The 16,417-nt window shown below is 49.0% G+C and overlaps 2 protein-coding genes across 5 annotated transcripts; one reads left to right on the plus strand and one right to left on the minus strand.

Moving 5' to 3' along the window:
- Positions 1-54: 54 nt before the first annotated feature.
- Nme6 (NME/NM23 nucleoside diphosphate kinase 6) lies at positions 55-10,179 on the plus strand. 4 transcript variants are annotated; one of them, XM_070017444.1, is made up of 7 exons: positions 55-160; positions 4,863-4,960; positions 6,046-6,148; positions 7,657-7,696; positions 8,462-8,622; positions 9,689-9,796; positions 10,016-10,179. In XM_070017444.1, the coding sequence occupies exons 2-7, from the start codon at positions 4,871-4,873 to the stop codon at positions 10,060-10,062; spliced, it is 549 nt and encodes a 182-aa protein (XP_069873545.1). In that variant the 5' UTR covers positions 55-160; positions 4,863-4,870; the 3' UTR covers positions 10,063-10,179. The 4 variants fall into 4 exon arrangements, with proteins under 4 accessions (XP_069873545.1, XP_069873547.1, XP_069873548.1 ...); XM_070017445.1 differs by having other exon boundaries at positions 66-160; positions 4,860-4,960; XM_070017446.1 differs by having other exon boundaries at positions 56-160; positions 9,689-10,179.
- A 1,139-nt stretch (positions 10,180-11,318) lies between these two features.
- Positions 11,319-14,572, minus strand: Camp (cathelicidin antimicrobial peptide). Its single transcript, XM_070017664.1, has 4 exons — positions 14,248-14,572; positions 13,200-13,307; positions 12,994-13,065; positions 11,319-11,512 (listed from the first exon to the last, which is right to left on the minus strand). The coding sequence occupies exons 1-4, from the start codon at positions 14,434-14,436 to the stop codon at positions 11,366-11,368; spliced, it is 516 nt and encodes a 171-aa protein (XP_069873765.1). The 5' UTR covers positions 14,437-14,572; the 3' UTR covers positions 11,319-11,365.
- Between the last annotated feature and the right edge of the window lie 1,845 nt (positions 14,573-16,417).

The following is a 16,417-nucleotide window of genomic DNA, read 5'->3' on the forward strand; positions in this document are numbered from 1 at the left end:
GACTTCCGGCCTCACACGGCTGCTAAGCAACCGCTCAAGAACCCGCCCCACGACTCCCGTATCTGGGCTGCCCGGCCGAACGCCTGAAGGACCGGAAGGACTTCACCGGGCTACCTAGCGCAGTGCCTGACGGCCCGGCGCCGCCGCAGGGAAGAGCCCGGTGAGGCCCGGGAAGCTATGGTGGTTGTGGGGCTCGGGGAGGGCGCCCCTGGGGGGAGGGTTAGAGGTGCGCGGGGATGGGCGAAGGTGGAGCAGCTTGTGGGGAAAATGCCTAGGCAGCTTGTCATGGGGCCCCGTGGCTCTCGTGTATCTCTCAGGCAGGAGGCTGAGGATCCCGGTTCGAAACCAGCCTGGGCAAGAAGGTCTGGGAGACTCTTCCTCCCCATTTGAATCACAGGATGAATGAACGAATGAATGAATGAGTAAATAATAAAATGTAGAAGTGGAGCTATGGTTCCAGTAGAGCACCAACTAGCCTTGAGTGAAAAAAAAAAACAGATCCAGGGACAAGGCCTGGGTCCTGGCTTCAAGCCTCAGGGCCGGCGTGTGCAAACACACACACACACACACACACACACACACACACACACAGTATAATTTGCTGATGGGATCACCTTTAAGTGGAGCATATACACTGAGCCCAATTTCACACCTTGACATTTTGTAAACCTAGAGCCCAGGTAACCTGATATTGGAAAAAAAGAAAAGGCCCTGGATCCTGGTCGATGACTCCCTAGCCTTCTGGGCTTGGAATAATTAGAACAAGTTCAGATATTAATGAGTGTCAGCTGTGGGTGGGGCACACCTTGCACATGGCACCAAGCCTAGAATGAGTGAAAACGATCTCTGTGTTCTCGAAGCTGGGCTTTGAGTTCAAGTCCCTTAGAGGTAGCATAGGAGCTCAGAGAAATTATTATTATTGGTGGTGGTGGTGGTGGTGGTGGTCATGGGCTCAGGGCCTGGGTGCTGTCCCTGATTTCTTTTTTGCTCAAGGCGAGTGCTCTACCACTTTGAGCTACGGCTCTACTTCCAGTTTTCTGGTGGTTCATTGGACAAAAGGGTCTTGTGGCTTTTCCTGCCTGGACAGGCTTTGAACTGTGAGCCTCACATCTCAGCCTCCTGAGTGGCTAGGATGACAGATGTGAGCCACCAGGGTCCAGCTGAGAAATTATCTGAGTAGGAGGTAACTAGAGGCTGCACATACAAGAAAGAGAAGTGGTAGAAGTGCCACCCTTGAAGGAAAATGCAAAGGGATTAGTGGATTAGTGCCTAGGCCATGAGTCCAAAGCCTAGTACACACACACACACACACACACACACACGGAATCAGTCATTGTACCCTGGTTAGGCTGGAAGTCCCTGCTCCTACTCCCTTGAGTGCTAATAAGCAAATAATAATGCATGTCACTGTGAAGTGTAAGTATCAGGTGTTTGGTTAGTGTCAGGAGGGAGGGCGCTGGCTGGGTTGCTGAGTCTCCTGGGCTTCCAGAGGAGGGAGGGGTGAATCCATCACTGGTGGATCCTGTTAGGTTTTTAAAAAGAGGTAACCGAGTAAGAACAGCACCAGCACGCACATGGTATTCAGATAAGGGGTAGGTTTATTCAGTAGACCTGCTTGGACCAGGCAAGGGTGGCACTCCACGTGGCTGGGAAAGGCCTGGGAATGAGAGAGAGCTGGGAAGAGAGGAAAGAGAGAGAAAAGAGCAGAGAGAGGGGTAAGAACAGTAGCACTCACGTGGTATTCAGGTAAGGGGTAGACCTGCTGGGACCAGGCAAGGTTGGCACTCCACGTGGCTGGGAAAGGCCTGGGAATGAGAGAGAGCTGGGAAGAGAGGAAAGAGAGAGAAAAGAGCAGAGAGAGGGGTAAGAACAGTAGCACTCACGTGGTATTCAGGTAAGGGGTAGACCTGCTGGGACCAGGCAAGGTTGGCACTCCACGTGGCTGGGAAAGAGAGAGAGAAAGAGAGCAGCAAGAGCTAGAAATGAACAGAGAGAGTAAAAAAAGAGGGGGAGTCTGGGCCTGGGCTAGCCCTTATGTAGGGTATGGGTGGGGAAAGGTGTGGCCACATCAAATTCAGATGTGACCTCTTCCAGGTGTCCCAGTTGCCTAGGTAACGCAGGTACTGGGTGGAGACTTTGCTGCGAGGAGGGTGGAGTCTGCTCGCCATCCAGGTGCAGACCTTACATTCCAGCCTTTTAATAATCATGAAATAGGGCGAGGATTCTCTCTGGCTACTTCCTGCTGACAAGGGGCGTCGACAATAGGGGTAAAAGGCTGGAATTTGGTCTCCTCCCAGAGAAGGCAGTGAGCAGCAGCTGTCCCTTGGTGGCGTGAGTCCTTAGATGAAATCTGGAGAAGTCTCATGAGCATTGAGGGGCTGGAAAAAAATACTAGAGAGCAAATAAATGGCAAGAGGAAGGACTTGGGGCTGAAAATGTTGGTAGAAATGTCCCTAGTTACTTCTGACATCTGGCGACTAGGTAGAGAATTCAGGTGACAAAGGCAAGAATATAAATTCCTGTTCAGTTAATAGGTAGACAGGTATAGACATTGGATGGGCAGGCTTCTTACTTCTACTGACCTCCCGGCTCAGGTTAATTTTGAAAGGGCAGGCACAAAGTAGCTGATGTGACATCATCTCCTCTTACTCCTTTCCACGTTCCCTTGTTCCCTAGACTGGCTGAGTCTAGGTGCTCGTTGCTGGGATGGCTTGTCCCAGTTGGTATTCAAGATTTGAACTCAAGGCCTGGGCACTGTTCCTGAGCGCTTCTGCTCAAGGCTAGCACTGAACCACTTTGAGTTATAGTACCACTAGTATTCAAGGAGGTTTGAACTCAAGGCCTGGGCACTGTCCCTGAGCACTTCTGCTCAAGGCTAGCACTCTGCCACACTGAGTTATAGTATCACTTGCAGAGTTTAGCTGGGAGACAGAGTCTTAGGGATTTTTTAGCCCGAGATGGCTTTGAACTGAAATCTTTGCCACAAAAGCCCTTTATTATTTTCAATTAAAGCAACAAGGAGATCAAGTAGAATAAGTAGAGCTTACCTGGTTCTTATCAAGAATTGCCAACAAATATTCTGAAATGACAAAACTCATTAGATGTGATGAAAATTTTAGCATAGATATGCCCAGTATTTTAGAACCATGTAGTCAGTAGTAGAATACACAACACAAAACAAAAAAGGCAAAACTCAAAACCTAAAATTTTGACAACATTTAGACATCTTTGCTAACAAAGCACATCAGATGGTTGGGCCTCAGTTACTAGGGCCTGTGAAAAGAGCAACTTGTTAGCAAGGCACCTTAGAATAGATGGAGTAGTAAACTTAGTGGAAGGTTAAGGGTCAGATGGGGCCAAACCCTTAACCCACCACGTGGCCAAGATGGCGGATTCAAGATGGCGAATTTCTGAAAGAATGCAAAGAAAGCCTGAATAGATTAAGCCTACATTGGCTAGCCTTTGAGAGGGAACCTAGAGGGGGGTCCCTGGGACCCAGCCTGCGTCGCACTCTTCAAGGCACAAGCCAAAAAGTTGTAGAAAAAAAGGGTAGAAAGTTGCCCATGAATGGCAGAGAGAGCAAAGAGCCTGAAATTAAACTTCTGACCATTTACCATTGCAGTAGCAAAAACTGTGCTTCTGAGAATGGCATAAAAATGAGGCTCTCTGGCTTTCCAGGGAGCGCGGGAGACATTTCAAAGGGGTTTCACGGCTCAGGCGTGATTCGTAGCACCCCATTAAATGAGTAGAGTCAGTCTGGTGAGTGAAGGAGAGCTAACGAGGCAGAAGCGGCGTCCCGACTTCGCCCAGAGCCCTCTAGAGAGAAATGGCCAAGCCCCCAAAGCCAAGCGTCCTCGGCTTCAGAGGTGACCGGCCTTTCAGCTAAAGGCCGTAGGAGCTCTCTGGCGTGGCGCCACGTCTGGACAGAGACTGAGTGACAGAGAGCCGTAGAGTAGTTTCACTCACCAGAGTAGAGAAGTGTGGATGTGAAGGCAGCAATGGTAACGATGCGTTGATTCCGCCGCAGACAGACTGGTTCGCAAAAGGCCGTCAGAACTGCGGGTATTCCTCAGAGCAAAAAGGGAAGAACAAAAAAAAAAAAAGAGGAAAAAAACAGAGAAATCCCAGCTATCCTGACTTTAAGCCTTTATCCGAGTCACGGCACCATTTATGTTAGGTTTTTAAAAAGAGGTGGCCGAGTAAGAACTGCACCAGCACGCACATGGTATTCAGATAAGGGGTAGGTTTATTCAGTAGACCTGCTTGGACCAGGCAAGGGTGGCACTCCACGTGGCTGGGAAAGGCCTGGGAATGAGAGAGAGCTGGGAAGAGAGGAAAGAGAGAGAAAAGAGCAGAGAGAGGGGTAAGAACAGTAGCACTCACGTGGTATTCAGGTAAGGGGTAGACCTGCTGGGACCAGGCAAGGTTGGCACTCCACGTGGCTGGGAAAGGCCTGGGAATGAGAGAGAGCTGGGAAGAGAGGAAAGAGAGAGAAAAGAGCAGAGAGAGGGGTAAGAACAGTAGCACTCACGTGGTATTCAGGTAAGGGGTAGACCTGCTGGGACCAGGCAAGGTTGGCACTCCACGTGGCTGGGAAAGAGAGAGAGAAAGAGAGCAGCAAGAGCTAGAAATGAACAGAGAGAGTAAAAAAAGAGGGGGAGTCTGGGCCTGGGCTAGCCCTTATGTAGGGTATGGGTGGGGAAAGGTGTGGCCACATCAAATTCAGATGTGACCTCTTCCAGGTGTCCCAGTTGCCTAGGTAACGCAGGTACTGGGTGGAGACTTTGCTGCGAGGAGGGTGGAGTCTGCTCGCCATCCAGGTGCAGACCTTACAGATCCCTAATGCAGCTCTCTAATAGCAGGAAGTGACATGAGCACCGTCTTGCGAAGCCCCCGGGCTCTCCAGCTCACGCTGGCTTTGCTCAAACCTGATGTAGTTGCTCATCCACTGATTCTGGAGGTAAGAACTTGAGTCCCATCCAGGCACTACTGACTCATGCCTAGCTACTCAGGAGGCTGAGATCTGAGGATCGGCCTGGGTAGGAACGTCCTTGAGACTCTTATCTGCAATCACCAGAGAACCAGAAGTGGCACTGTGGCTCCAAGTGGTCAAGTACTTGCCTTGAATGAAAAAGCTCAGGGACAGTGCCCAGGCCCACAGTTCAAGTCCCATGATCAACACACACACACACAAATACAAATGTGGGGAACTGGTGACTCATGCCCATAGCCCTGGCTAGTCAAAAGACTGAGATAAGAACATCATAGTTCAAAGCCAACCTCCAATGAGCCAGCAAAAGGCTGGAAGTAGAACTGTGGTTCAAGTGGTAGAGCGCTAGCCTTGAGTAGAAAAAGTTAAAGGATATCACCCAGTCCTTGAGTTCAAGCCCCAGTACTGGGACAAAAAGGAGCAGGCAGCAAGTTGGAGAATGGAGGAGCAAAAACAGCACTTCCTGTCCTCCATTTGCCCAAAGCCCAGCACAAAAAAAGAGTTAAGGGTCCTAATATTATCCCCTTGAAGGGCATACCCCCATGAACATCAAATTCCTTCAACTAGGCCCTAGCTCCTAAAGTTTCCACTGCCTCCCAAGAATGCCTGTATCTGAGGACCTAGCCTTGAATGCTTGAGTTTGGGAGAACATTGAAGATCCAGATCATAATATTTACTAATGGGATGACCTATCTGAACTTCATGAGGCTCCTCATGGCTTCTTTGTGTCAGCACAGGTGTTTTGTTTTAAATTCTAAATTAGTAGATTTGGGGGATTTTTTTTGTTGGTCTTGGGACTTGAACTCAGGGCCTGAGCACTGTCCCTGTGCTTTTTTGCTCAAGGCTAGCACTCTACCACTTTGAGCCACAGCACCACTTCCAGCTTTTTCTGAGTAGTTAATTGGAGATGATTCTCATGGACTTTTCTGCCTGGGCTGGCTTGAAACTGTAATCCTCAGATCTCAGCCCCCTGAGTAGCTAGGATGACAGGCCTGAGCCACCAGTGCCCCAGCTTAATCTGAATTGATTTTTATCTTTGGGTGGTATTTGTCCAGGCTATTCATCAGCAGATTCTGAACAACAAGTTTCTGATTGTACGAATGAAAGAACTATTATGGAAAAGGGAAGATTGCCAGAGGTTTTACCAAGAACATGAAGGTAAGACCAATAGTCCACTGAATGGAAAGCTTCATAATCCTAAAAAGCTTGTAAGAGAATATTTTCCCCCTGGTACCAGTGGCTCACGCCTATAATCCTAGCTACTCAGGAGGCTGAGATCTGAGGATCTCGGTTCAAAGCCAGCATGGGCAGGAAAGTCTATGAGACTTTTTTTTTTTTTTTTTTTGGGTCCGGTTGTGGGGCCTGAACTCTGGGCCTGGGCACTGTCCCTCAGCTCTTCAGCTTCAGGCTAGTACTCTACCACTTGAGCCACAGCACCACTTCCGGCTTTTTTCTTTTTTCTTATGTGGTGCTGAGAAATCGAACCCAGGGCCTCATGCATGCAAGGCAAGCGCTCTACCACTGAGCCACCTTCCCAGCCCCTATGAGGCTCTTATCTCCAATAAACCACTGTCAAACCAGAAGTGGCACTGTGGCTCAAGTGGTAAAGCACTAGCCTTAAGCTGAAGAGGTGAGGACAGTGCCCAGGCCCAGAGTTCAAGACCCACAAGCAACAGAAATAAAAGTACGTATTGTTACATCCTCAGTACACAGATTTAGAAACCGAATTAAAAAGTTTAGGATTTATCCAAAACTACACAGGTTGTAAGTAACAGAGACTGGATTCAGACTGAGAAATGTGAGGCTCCAAAGTCCTTGGGTTTTTTGTTTGTTTGTTTGTTTTTCTCTAAAGCACTATTTGCTTTTTTTCTTTTTTGGGGGGGTCTGTAGTGGGGTTTGAATGCTGGGCCTGGGCTCTGTCCCTCAACTCTTCAGATCAAGGTGAGCACTTTACCACTTGAGCCACAACACCACTTCTAGTTTTCTGGTGGTTTATTGGAGATGAATCTCATGGCCTTTCCTGCCCGGGCTGGCTTTGAACCACTATTCTGAGATCTCAGCCTCCTGAGTAGTTAAGATTACAGGTGTGAGCCACCAGCGCCCAGCTTACTATTGTTTTAGAGATAAGGAGATATTTTAGGAATTAAAGAGATAGAAGTATAAAAAGTTTTCTCCTGGGCAGCAGTATCTTTTTTTTTTTTAATTGTGAAAATACCTTAGAAGGGTTACAATTACATGGGCAAGGTAATGAGTACATTTCTTTTTCTTTTTTTTTTAATTATTTTTTTTTTTCCAGTTGTGGGGCCTGAACTCTGGGCCTGGGCCCTGTGCCTCAGCTCTTCAGCTCAAGGCTAGCGCTCTACCACTTGAGCCACAGTGCCACTTCCAGCTTTTTTCCTTTTGCTTATGTGGTACTGAGGAATCGAACCCAGGGCCTCAGGCATGCAAGGCAAGCTCTCTACCACTGAGCCACCTTCCCAGCCCAATGAATACATTTCTTATCAAGCATTGTTGCCTCCTCCTCCTTTGTTTCCCCTTCCCATCCCTTCCCATCTTCCCTCCGTCCTCCTCTCCCTCCCTCTCCCCCCACCCCCTGGCTTCCCCCTTCCCTATCCCCCCACTCCTACCCCCAGCAGTATCTTGATAAAGATATTCTCTCTTTGCAGGGCGGTTTTTCTATCAGCGGCTGGTAGAGTTCATGGCCAGGTACTGGTAATTTTGGTCCCAACATCTTTATCCATTTCAAAGTGGATGATCACCTTGGCTCCATAAGTTAATTAATTAATTTAAATAAAAAATCTCTTTCCAGTCCTGGAGCTTGAATCTCGGGTCTGGGCTCTGTCCCTCAGCTTCTTTTGCTCAAGGCTAGTGATCTACCACTAGAGCCCTAGCCTCACTTTCTGCTTTTTCAGAGTAGTGGGAGATAAGAGTCTCATACTTTCCTGCCCTGGCTGGCTTCAAACCATGATCCTCAGATCTCAACCTCCTGAGTAGCTCAGATGACAGGAGTGAGCCACCAGCACCTGGCTTTGAATTGTTTTGCTGGTCCTGGGCTTGAACTTGGGGCCTGGTCTCTGTCACTGAGCTTCTTTTGCTTAAAGTTAGCAATTTCATCTATCACTTTTGTTGTTGTTGTTTGCCAGTCCTGGGGCTTAAACTCAGGGCCTGGGCACTGTCCCTGAGCTGCTTTTGCTCAAGGCTAGCACTCTACCACTTGAGCCACAGCTCCACTTCTGGCTTTTTCTGTGTATGTGGTACTAAGGAATCGAACTCAGGGCCTCATGCATGCTCAGCAAGCACTCTACCACCGAGCCACCCTCCCAGACCCTCCCATCTATCACTTTTGTTTTGAGGCAGTACTGTATCCTCCAGAAAGGAAACAAAAAACAAATCTCTCTTAGATGCCTAGTGCCCACAGCTTGGGACCCACGACTGGCTGGCCACATTCCTCATGTGTAGTTTTATTCACAGTGGGCCAATCCGAGCCTACATCCTCGCCCACAAAGATGCCATCCAGCTCTGGAGGACACTGATGGGACCCACCAGAGTGTTTCGAGCACGCTATACAGCCCCAGATTCTATCCGTGGGAGTTTTGGCCTCACTGATACCCGCAACACCACCCACGGCTCCGGTGAGTCCACCTCAGTTTGACCACAGCCAAGGATAAGGATGGATGTCATAAGGTGGATGGGTGGGCTCTATAGCAAGATTGACAGCTAGAGTCCTCCAATGAGCTTTCTTCCTATGTATGATAATGGTACTTGGTAGCCATCTCAACTGATGGGGCCTAGGGGTCCCTTCTTTTCCTTCTCCTTTCCTTTCTTCTTTTTCCTTCTCTTCTCGTATTCCCTTTCTTCTTCTTGTACTTTCTAAGCACTTTCTCAAGCCACCACACCCCCCCTAGCACTTTTTGCTTTAGGTTATTTTTCAGATAAATTCTCACATTTCTGCCTTTAATTTTTTTTTTTTTTTGTCAGTCATGGGTCTTGAACTCTGGGCCTGGGCGCTGTTCCTGAGCTCTTCAGCTCAAGGCTAGTGCTCTACCACTTGAGCCACAGCGCCACTTCCGGTTTTCTGGTGGTTCATTGGAGATCAGAGTCTCACGGACTTTCCTGCCTGGGGCTAGCTTTGAACTGTGATCCTCAGATCTCAGCCTCCTGAGTAGCTAGGACGACAGGCATGAACCACCATGGCGCCCTACTAGGTGATATCTTTTTGTCTAGACTATCCTCTCACTAATCTCTACCTCCTGAATAGCTGGGATTACAAGTATGGGCTACTGGCTCAGGTTTCCAAATCTGATAAACCATATAGCCAGAGAAAGCTCATTATTTATTTGCTATTTTTATTTTTTTTGTCAGTTGTGGGGCTTGAACTCAGGGCCTGGCCTTTGTCTCTTGAGTTCTTTTGCTCAAAGCTACCACTCTACCACTTTGAGCCACTACTCCCTTTCTAGTTTTCTGGTGGGTCATTGGAGATAAGAGTTTCATAGCCTTTCCTTCCTAGGCTGGCTTCGAGCTGGGATCCTCCGATCTCAGCCTCCTGAGTAGCTAGGTTTATTTTTAATTTGTCTCTGTATGTTTGTATGTATCTATCTGAGACGGTCTCCAGCCGTATTGGCCAGGCTAGCCTCAAACATAGGATCTTCCTACCTGAGCCTTCCAATCTCTTTCTCTGTCTTACCTCCCCATACCCAGACTCTGCAGTTTCAGCCAGCAGAGAGATTGCGGCCTTCTTCCCGGAGTTCAGCGAAGCACGTTGGTATGAGGAGGAGGAGCCGCGGCTGCGCTCCAGTGCAGAGGGAGGTAGGCCCTGTGCCACTGATGCAGGATTCCTAGGACCAGCCTGAGACTTGTCGCGCTCTAAAAAGCCTTTTCCCACAGCCCTCCCAAGTCCAAAGCATTCTTCCAAGACTAGAAAAGCCAAGATCATGGTGCCATCCATGCTGGGCGCTACTAATCTACCAGAGGGTCTAGCTCATCACTGCCTACTCTTAAGCCTCTCGCGGTCTACCTCTTCTCTAGAATGTTCCTGGGGCGTGAAGAAGGATGGTGATTCTTCCTTTTGCTGAGAACTATCCCTCCTTTCTCAAAAGGGAGCTTGCTTCATGGTCTTGTCTAGACAAGGCTGTATTTCTATGAGTTGTATTTTGGCCTGTTTTCCTAATAAACTCAAGTGTCCTAATGAATCCTCCAAGTTTAAAGTACTTTTTTTTTTTTTTTTTTTGTCAGTCCTGGGGTTTGAACTCAGGGCCTGGGCACTGTCCCTGAGCTTCTTTTGCTCAAGGCTAGCACTCTACAACTTGAGCCACAGCACCACTTCCAGTTTTTGAATTGGACAAGAGTCTTTCCAGGACTTTTCTGCCCAGGCTGGCTTCAAATCGCAATCTCCAGATCCCACCAGTGCCCGGCTTTGGTTCATATTTCTTAAAATCAGATTTAAAAGCATAGTACCAATATCTGTCTGTTTGGCTTCCTGTGAAGATTTCCTGGTGGTTCAACTCATGGCAGAAAACAGAAAGGTCGGGGGAGGGTTGGGAAGGTGGCTCAGTGGTAGAGTGCTTCTCTAGCATGTTGAAGCCCTGGATTCAGTTCCTCAGCACCACATACACAGAAAAAGCCAGAAGTGTTGCTGTGGCTCAAGTGCTAGAACTGTAGCCTTGAACTGAAGAGCTCAGGGAGAGCGGCCAGGCCCCAGAGTTCAAGCCCCACAACCAACCAAAAAAAAAAAAAAAAAAAAAAAAAAAATATATATATATATATATATATATAATATATATATATAGCTATGCATACTTCTATAATCCTAACTACTTAGGCTGAGATCTGCAGATCGTGGTTCAAAGCCAGATCCAGCAGGCAAGTGTGTGAGACTCATCTCCAATTAATCACCAAAGAAACTGGAAGTGGAACTGTTGATCAAGTGGTAGAGAGCTTGCTTTTAGCAACAAAGCTCGGGGATAGCACCCCAGGCCCAGAATTCAAGCCCCATGACTGACAAAAAAGTAAATAAAGATTCCATCGCCGTGAGAAAGAAGGGAGGCAAAGATGAATGAGACAGCCGGGCATCTGTGGCTCATGCTTGTCATCCTAGCTACTCAGGAGGCTGAGATCTGAGGATCATGGTTCCAAGTCAGCCCGGGCAGAAAAGTCCGTGAGACTCTGCTCTCCAGTAAACCACTAGAAAACCAAATGTGGCGCTGTGGCTCAAGTGGTAGAGTGCTCACCTTGAGCTGAAGAGTGCAGGGACAACACCCAGGCCCACCAGAGTTCAAGCCCCATAACCACCAACAAAAAAAAAAAGATAAGCGAGACAGAGATCTGGAGCCATTACTTTCACAATATTTATTTTTCAGAGTCGAGGCTGCGTATACCCTAAGGCTCCGGAGGCTCTCCCTTGGGTGCAAACTTGTGAAAAAAATCCTTGATTTTCTGGCCAAGTTTCTTAAGCTTTTTACCAATCTTCTTCCCACCTTCTCGGAGAAATTTACCCAGCCTGGAGATTTTGTGGACAGGTTGAGGCTGTATACCAGGAAGAAATAGGCACTTGGTAGGGCTAGATTCAGGATCAATTCAAGATCTCTCCCCAGCTAAACCTCTTCTTCTAGTTACACTAGGAGGTGTGACACCCCAGGTCAACCCCTGGCTGGGGTGCATGGTTACAGCTATATTCCCAATTTAAAAATGCTAAAACTGAGGCCTATAATGGGCAAGGAGTTCCCTAGCTTCCTGAGAACTCACTGATTTTTTTTTTTTTTTTTTTTTGCCAGTCCTGGGGCTTGAACTCAGGGCCTGGGCACTGTCCCTGAGCTTGTTTCGCTCAAGGCCAGGTGCCCTACCACTTGAATCATGGCGCCCGTCGTGGCTTTTTCTGTGTATGAGGTACTGAGGAATCGAACCCAGGACTTCATCCATGCTAAGCAAGCACTGTACAACTAAACTACATTCCCAGCCTCTTGGCTACTCAAGTCAGTGCTGTCCTGAGCGCTGTGGCTCAAGTGGTAGAGTGCTCACCTTGAGCTGAAGAGCTCAGGGAAAATGCCCTGGCCCAGAGTTCAAGCCCCACGACTGACCAAAAAAAAGCATTTAATGCTGGGTGCGGGTGGCTCATACCTGTCATCCTAGCTACTCAGGAGGTTGAGATCTGACGATCTCAGTTCAAAGCCAGCCTGAGCAGGAAAGTCTTTGAGACTCTCATCTCCATTAAACCACTCAGAGAACCAGAAGTGGTGCTGTGGCTCAAGTGGTAGAGCACTCACCTTGAGCTGAAGAGCTGAGGGACAGCGCCCAGGCCCAGAGTTTAAGCCCCATGACCAACAAAAAAAAGTCAGTGCTCTCAGCCTTCAGCAGAAGTCAGAATCTCCAAAAAGGTTTATTAAAATACACACTGTATGCCATGCACCAGTAGCTCATGCCTATAATCCCAGCTACTCAGGAGGCTGAGATTTGAGGAACATGGTTCGAAGCTAGCCCAGGCAGGAAAATCTGTGAAACTTTACCTCCAATGGACCACCAGAAAACTAGAAGTGGTGCTGTAGCTCAAAGTGGTAGAGTGCTAGCCTTGATCACAATAAATAAATATATATATATATATATATATATATATATATATATATATATATATATATACCCTCAGGACCAGCAAAAACAAACAACACCAACAACAAAAAGAAAACCTTGCTAGGTCCCAGTGTTAATCAGTAAGTCTGTGGACTCAAGAGAGTCTATGTATCTTACAAGTTCCAAGTTAAGGCCAAACTTGGAGAGTCACCGCTTTTATTAGACTCAGCACTGCAGATAGAGTTCAGACTGAGGGAGGGGGAGCTCAGGTGTGAGGAAGGCTCCCCTCTTCCCTCCCCTCTTCCCCGCACTTCCCCTCCCTTCTCCCCTCTTCCCTCTTCTCCCCTCTCCTCTCCCCTCTCTCTCAGTCTTGGGTTGGGAAGGACCTGATTGGTCCATAAGATGATCTATGCCCCACCCCCTGCATCCGGACCCCTGCTCACCATCAAATTACAGTCGAGGTCAGAGTCACTGCCCTGGTCCATAGTGACAGTCCCCACACACCGCCTCACCAGCTGGAAAGGGAACTTTCAAGGTCAGAGTGGAATTCCCTTGATATAACTCTTCCCCCCTCCCCCGACATACCACACCCCAGTAGATGGAAATGTCCCCCCTTCCACTCCTTCCCCACAGCCCTCTCCAGCCTTACCCCATTCTCCTTGAAGTCACACTGCTCCAGGGCCTGCTTTGATCCCTTGGGACACACTGTCTCCTTCATGGTAAAGCTCACAGGCTTTGGGCTATCTGGGTCTTCCTCCTGATCAAGGGGAACGAATGGGGCAGCCCCAGTTCAGGTCCCTTCTAACTTTTCTGTCATCAGTTTCTCTGATCTCAACAAGAAAACAGCCTTTTGGCCTGGTGGCTCGCCCCTGTCATCCTAGCTACTCAGCAGTTCAAAGCCAGGCAGGGCAGCAAAGTCTATGAGATTCTTTTTGGTGGTGGTAGTGGTGGTCGTGGGGCTTGAACTCTGGGCCTGGGCGCTGTCCCTCAGCTCTTCAGCTCAAGGCTAGCACTCTACCACTTGAGTCACAGCACCACTTCCGGAGATAAAGAGTCTCATGGAAGCCGGGCGCTGGTGGCTCACGCCTGTAATCCTAGCTACTCAGGAGGCTGAGATCTGAGGATCACAATTCAAAGCCAGCCCGGGCGGGAGAGACCGTGAGACTCCTTACACCCTGTGTGTGCACTCTGCCACTTTGTGTGTATGTGTGTGTGTAGAGTCTAAGGCTGAAAGCTGTCAAGGAGGGGACCCAGCTCCTAGGAAGACTGTCTGAAAGACACCCTCCAAAAAAAGGAGGAGGAGGAGGTAAGAGAAAAGAAGGAGGAGGAAGAAGAAAAAGAAGAGGAGGAGGAGGAAAGCAGCAGCAGCTGGGTGATGGTAACTCACACCTGTCATCCTAGCTACTCAGGAGGCTGAGATCTGAGGATCGTGGTTCAAAGCCAGCCCAGGCAGAAAAGTCCATGAGACTCTTATCTCCAATAAACCACCAGAAAACTGGAAGTGGCACTGTGGCTCAAGTGGTAGAGCGCTCTCCTTGAGCAAAAGCAGCTCGGGGACAGCGCCCAGGCCCTGAGTTCAAGCCGCAGGACTGGCAAAAGGAAGAAAGAAGGAAGACAAAGGAAGAAAGGAAGGAAAGACGATCTGGGCAGGTGCACACTGCGGCCAGGTATGGCTAAGGTTGGCGTGAGCTGCTTACCCCTTGGGGCTGGGAGTCCAGGGCCAGAAGGCGGTAGGCATTGGTATCCAGTGACCTCTGGTTGAAGCTGTCCACAGCCCGGAGCACCGCTTCCTGGTAGCTGAGACTCTGAGCAAAGGCTGGAGGCATAAGCAAGATCAGCACCAATGCCCACTGCCCCAGGAAGAGGCCTTCCCTCTGAGCATGCATGGTCCTCACGAATGCCTCCCCCCAGAGCCTACAGCAGCCTCCTTTATGCCCAGCCTGAGCCGGATGCAAAAGCTCACTCAATGGCCTTTCTAGGCCATCTCCAGCCTTGGCCACCAGCCAGCTGAGGTTTGCCTCAGCCCCTGGGGTTGCCTCATGAGAGACTTGAAGAAATGATTGCTCCAGCTTCCTGGGATGGCTGGCCTTGACTCCTCTAGAAGTGGTGGAAGCAGGGATTGCTCAAGAGGATCCCCCCAAGACAGAAAGAGACACACAAGGCCTCCTCCATCTTGTATCCTACCCCTTGTGGATCTGGGTGTGGATCTAGTATGCACTGCAAAATCTCTGGTTCCAGATACTTCCAGACCTTCAGTGGACAGTCAGTTAACATGTAATGGGGTAGCTGGGAAGGTGGCTTAGTGGTAGAGTGCTTGCCTAGCATGCACGAAGCCCTGGGTTCGATTCCTTAGTACCACATACACAGAAAGAGCCGGAAGTGGTTCCAGTGGTAGAGTGCTAGCCTTCCTTGGGCAAAAGAAGCTCAGGAAAGCCAGGCACCTGTGGCTCACGCCTGTAATCCTAGCTACTCAGGAGGCTTAGATCTGAGGATGGTGGTTCAGAGCCAGCCCAGGCAGAAAAGTCTATGAGACTCTTATCTCCAATAAGCCACCAAAAAACTGGCACTGTGGCTCAAGTGGTAGAGCACTCTCCCTGAGCTGAGCTAGGCCCAGAGTTCAAGCCCCATGACCAAACAGAAAAACAAAAAACTAAAGGACAGCACCAGGGCCCTGAGTTCAAACCCCAAGACTGGCACACAGACATACACAAAAATGTCCCCAGCAGGAAAGTCCATGAGATTCTTTTTTGTTGTTATTTGTTTTTGTCAGTCCTGGGGCTTGAACTCAGGCCTTGGGCTCTGTCCCTGAGTTTCGTTTGCTTAAGGCTAGCCCTCTACCACTTGAGCCACAGCGCCACTTCTGTCTTTTTCTGAGTAAATTATTGGAGATGAGTCTCACCGACTTGGGCTGGGAAGGTGGCTTAGTGGTAGAGTGCTTGCCAAGCATGCCTGAAGCCCTGGGTTCCATTTCTCAGTACCACATACACAGAAGTAGCCAGAAGTGGCACTGTGGCGTGAGTGGTAGAGCACTAGCCTTGAACAAAAGAAGCCCCAAGCCCCAAGATTGGCACAAAAAAAGAAAACAAAAAATAAAAATAACCACCTACCTGCTCCCTTTTCCTCCTAGGACAATCCTCACTGACCTTGAGCGCCACCTGCAGGCAGCCTGAGACCTTTCCTCCTATGTGAAATTCCATCACCACCTCCAGACTTCACATTCCTTAGGTTCTAGGCTCCTCCCAGTCCACCACAGTCCACCCTTCACATCACTGCCCAGGAGTTGCTTCAAACCTGCCCACAGGATCCCACGCACCCCCTGGCTGGCATTAGGCCTTCCCCACAAATTCCTAACTGCCAGGCTGCTATAAACATAGCCACTTCCTGCCCCTCTCTCAAAATGACTTAGGATCTCAAAACAACTTTGCCCAGAGTTCTAGGTAAGACACTAGGTAGGCTAACACAGGTGGGTTGAAAGGAAGAGCAAGAACCCAGTTAAAAACCAAGTACCAGTGGCTCACTGTAATCCTAGATACTCAGGAGGCTGAGATCTGAGGGTTGAGGTTCAAGGCAGCCCAAGCAGGAAAATCTGGGAATCTCTTATCTCTAACCACCAAAAAAGCCAGAAGTGGAGCTATGGCTTGTGTTAGATCACTAGCATTGAGCACAAACACTTAGGAACAGCACCCAGGCCATGAGTTCAAGCCCCAGGATCAGCATTTTTTATGTTTTTGCCGGTCGTGGGGCCTGAACTCTGGGCCTGGACACTGACCTTCAGCTCTTCAGCTCAAGGTGAGTTTTCTACCACTTGAGCCACGGCGCCAACTTCCAGCTTTTTCTGCTTAGGCGGTGCTGAGGAATCGAACCCAG

Source organism: Dipodomys merriami, unplaced genomic scaffold, assembly GCF_024711535.1.
Source record: "Dipodomys merriami isolate MVZ:Mamm:240054 unplaced genomic scaffold, mDipMer1.0.p SCAF_125, whole genome shotgun sequence".
Taxonomy (NCBI): Eukaryota; Metazoa; Chordata; class Mammalia; order Rodentia; family Heteromyidae; genus Dipodomys; species Dipodomys merriami.

Coding starts and splice junctions, on each gene's coding strand:
- Camp (XM_070017664.1), bottom strand. CDS start 14,436: ATGCATGCTCAGAGGGAAGGCCTCTTCCTGGGGCAGTGGGCATTGGTG. Junction 13,308..14,247: donor TGGACTCCCAGCCCCAAGGG/GTAAGCAGCTCA, acceptor CCCCTTGATCAG/GAGGAAGACCCAGATAGCCC. Junction 11,513..12,993: donor ACCTCGACTGTAATTTGATG/GTGAGCAGGGGT, acceptor CCTGGTATACAG/CCTCAACCTGTCCACAAAAT.
- Nme6 (XM_070017444.1), top strand. CDS start 4,871: ATGAGCACCGTCTTGCGAAGCCCCCGGGCTCTCCAGCTCACGCTGGCT. Junction 6,149..7,656: donor GTTTTACCAAGAACATGAAG/GTAAGACCAATA, acceptor CTCTCTTTGCAG/GGCGGTTTTTCTATCAGCGG. Junction 8,623..9,688: donor CAACACCACCCACGGCTCCG/GTGAGTCCACCT, acceptor CCCCATACCCAG/ACTCTGCAGTTTCAGCCAGC.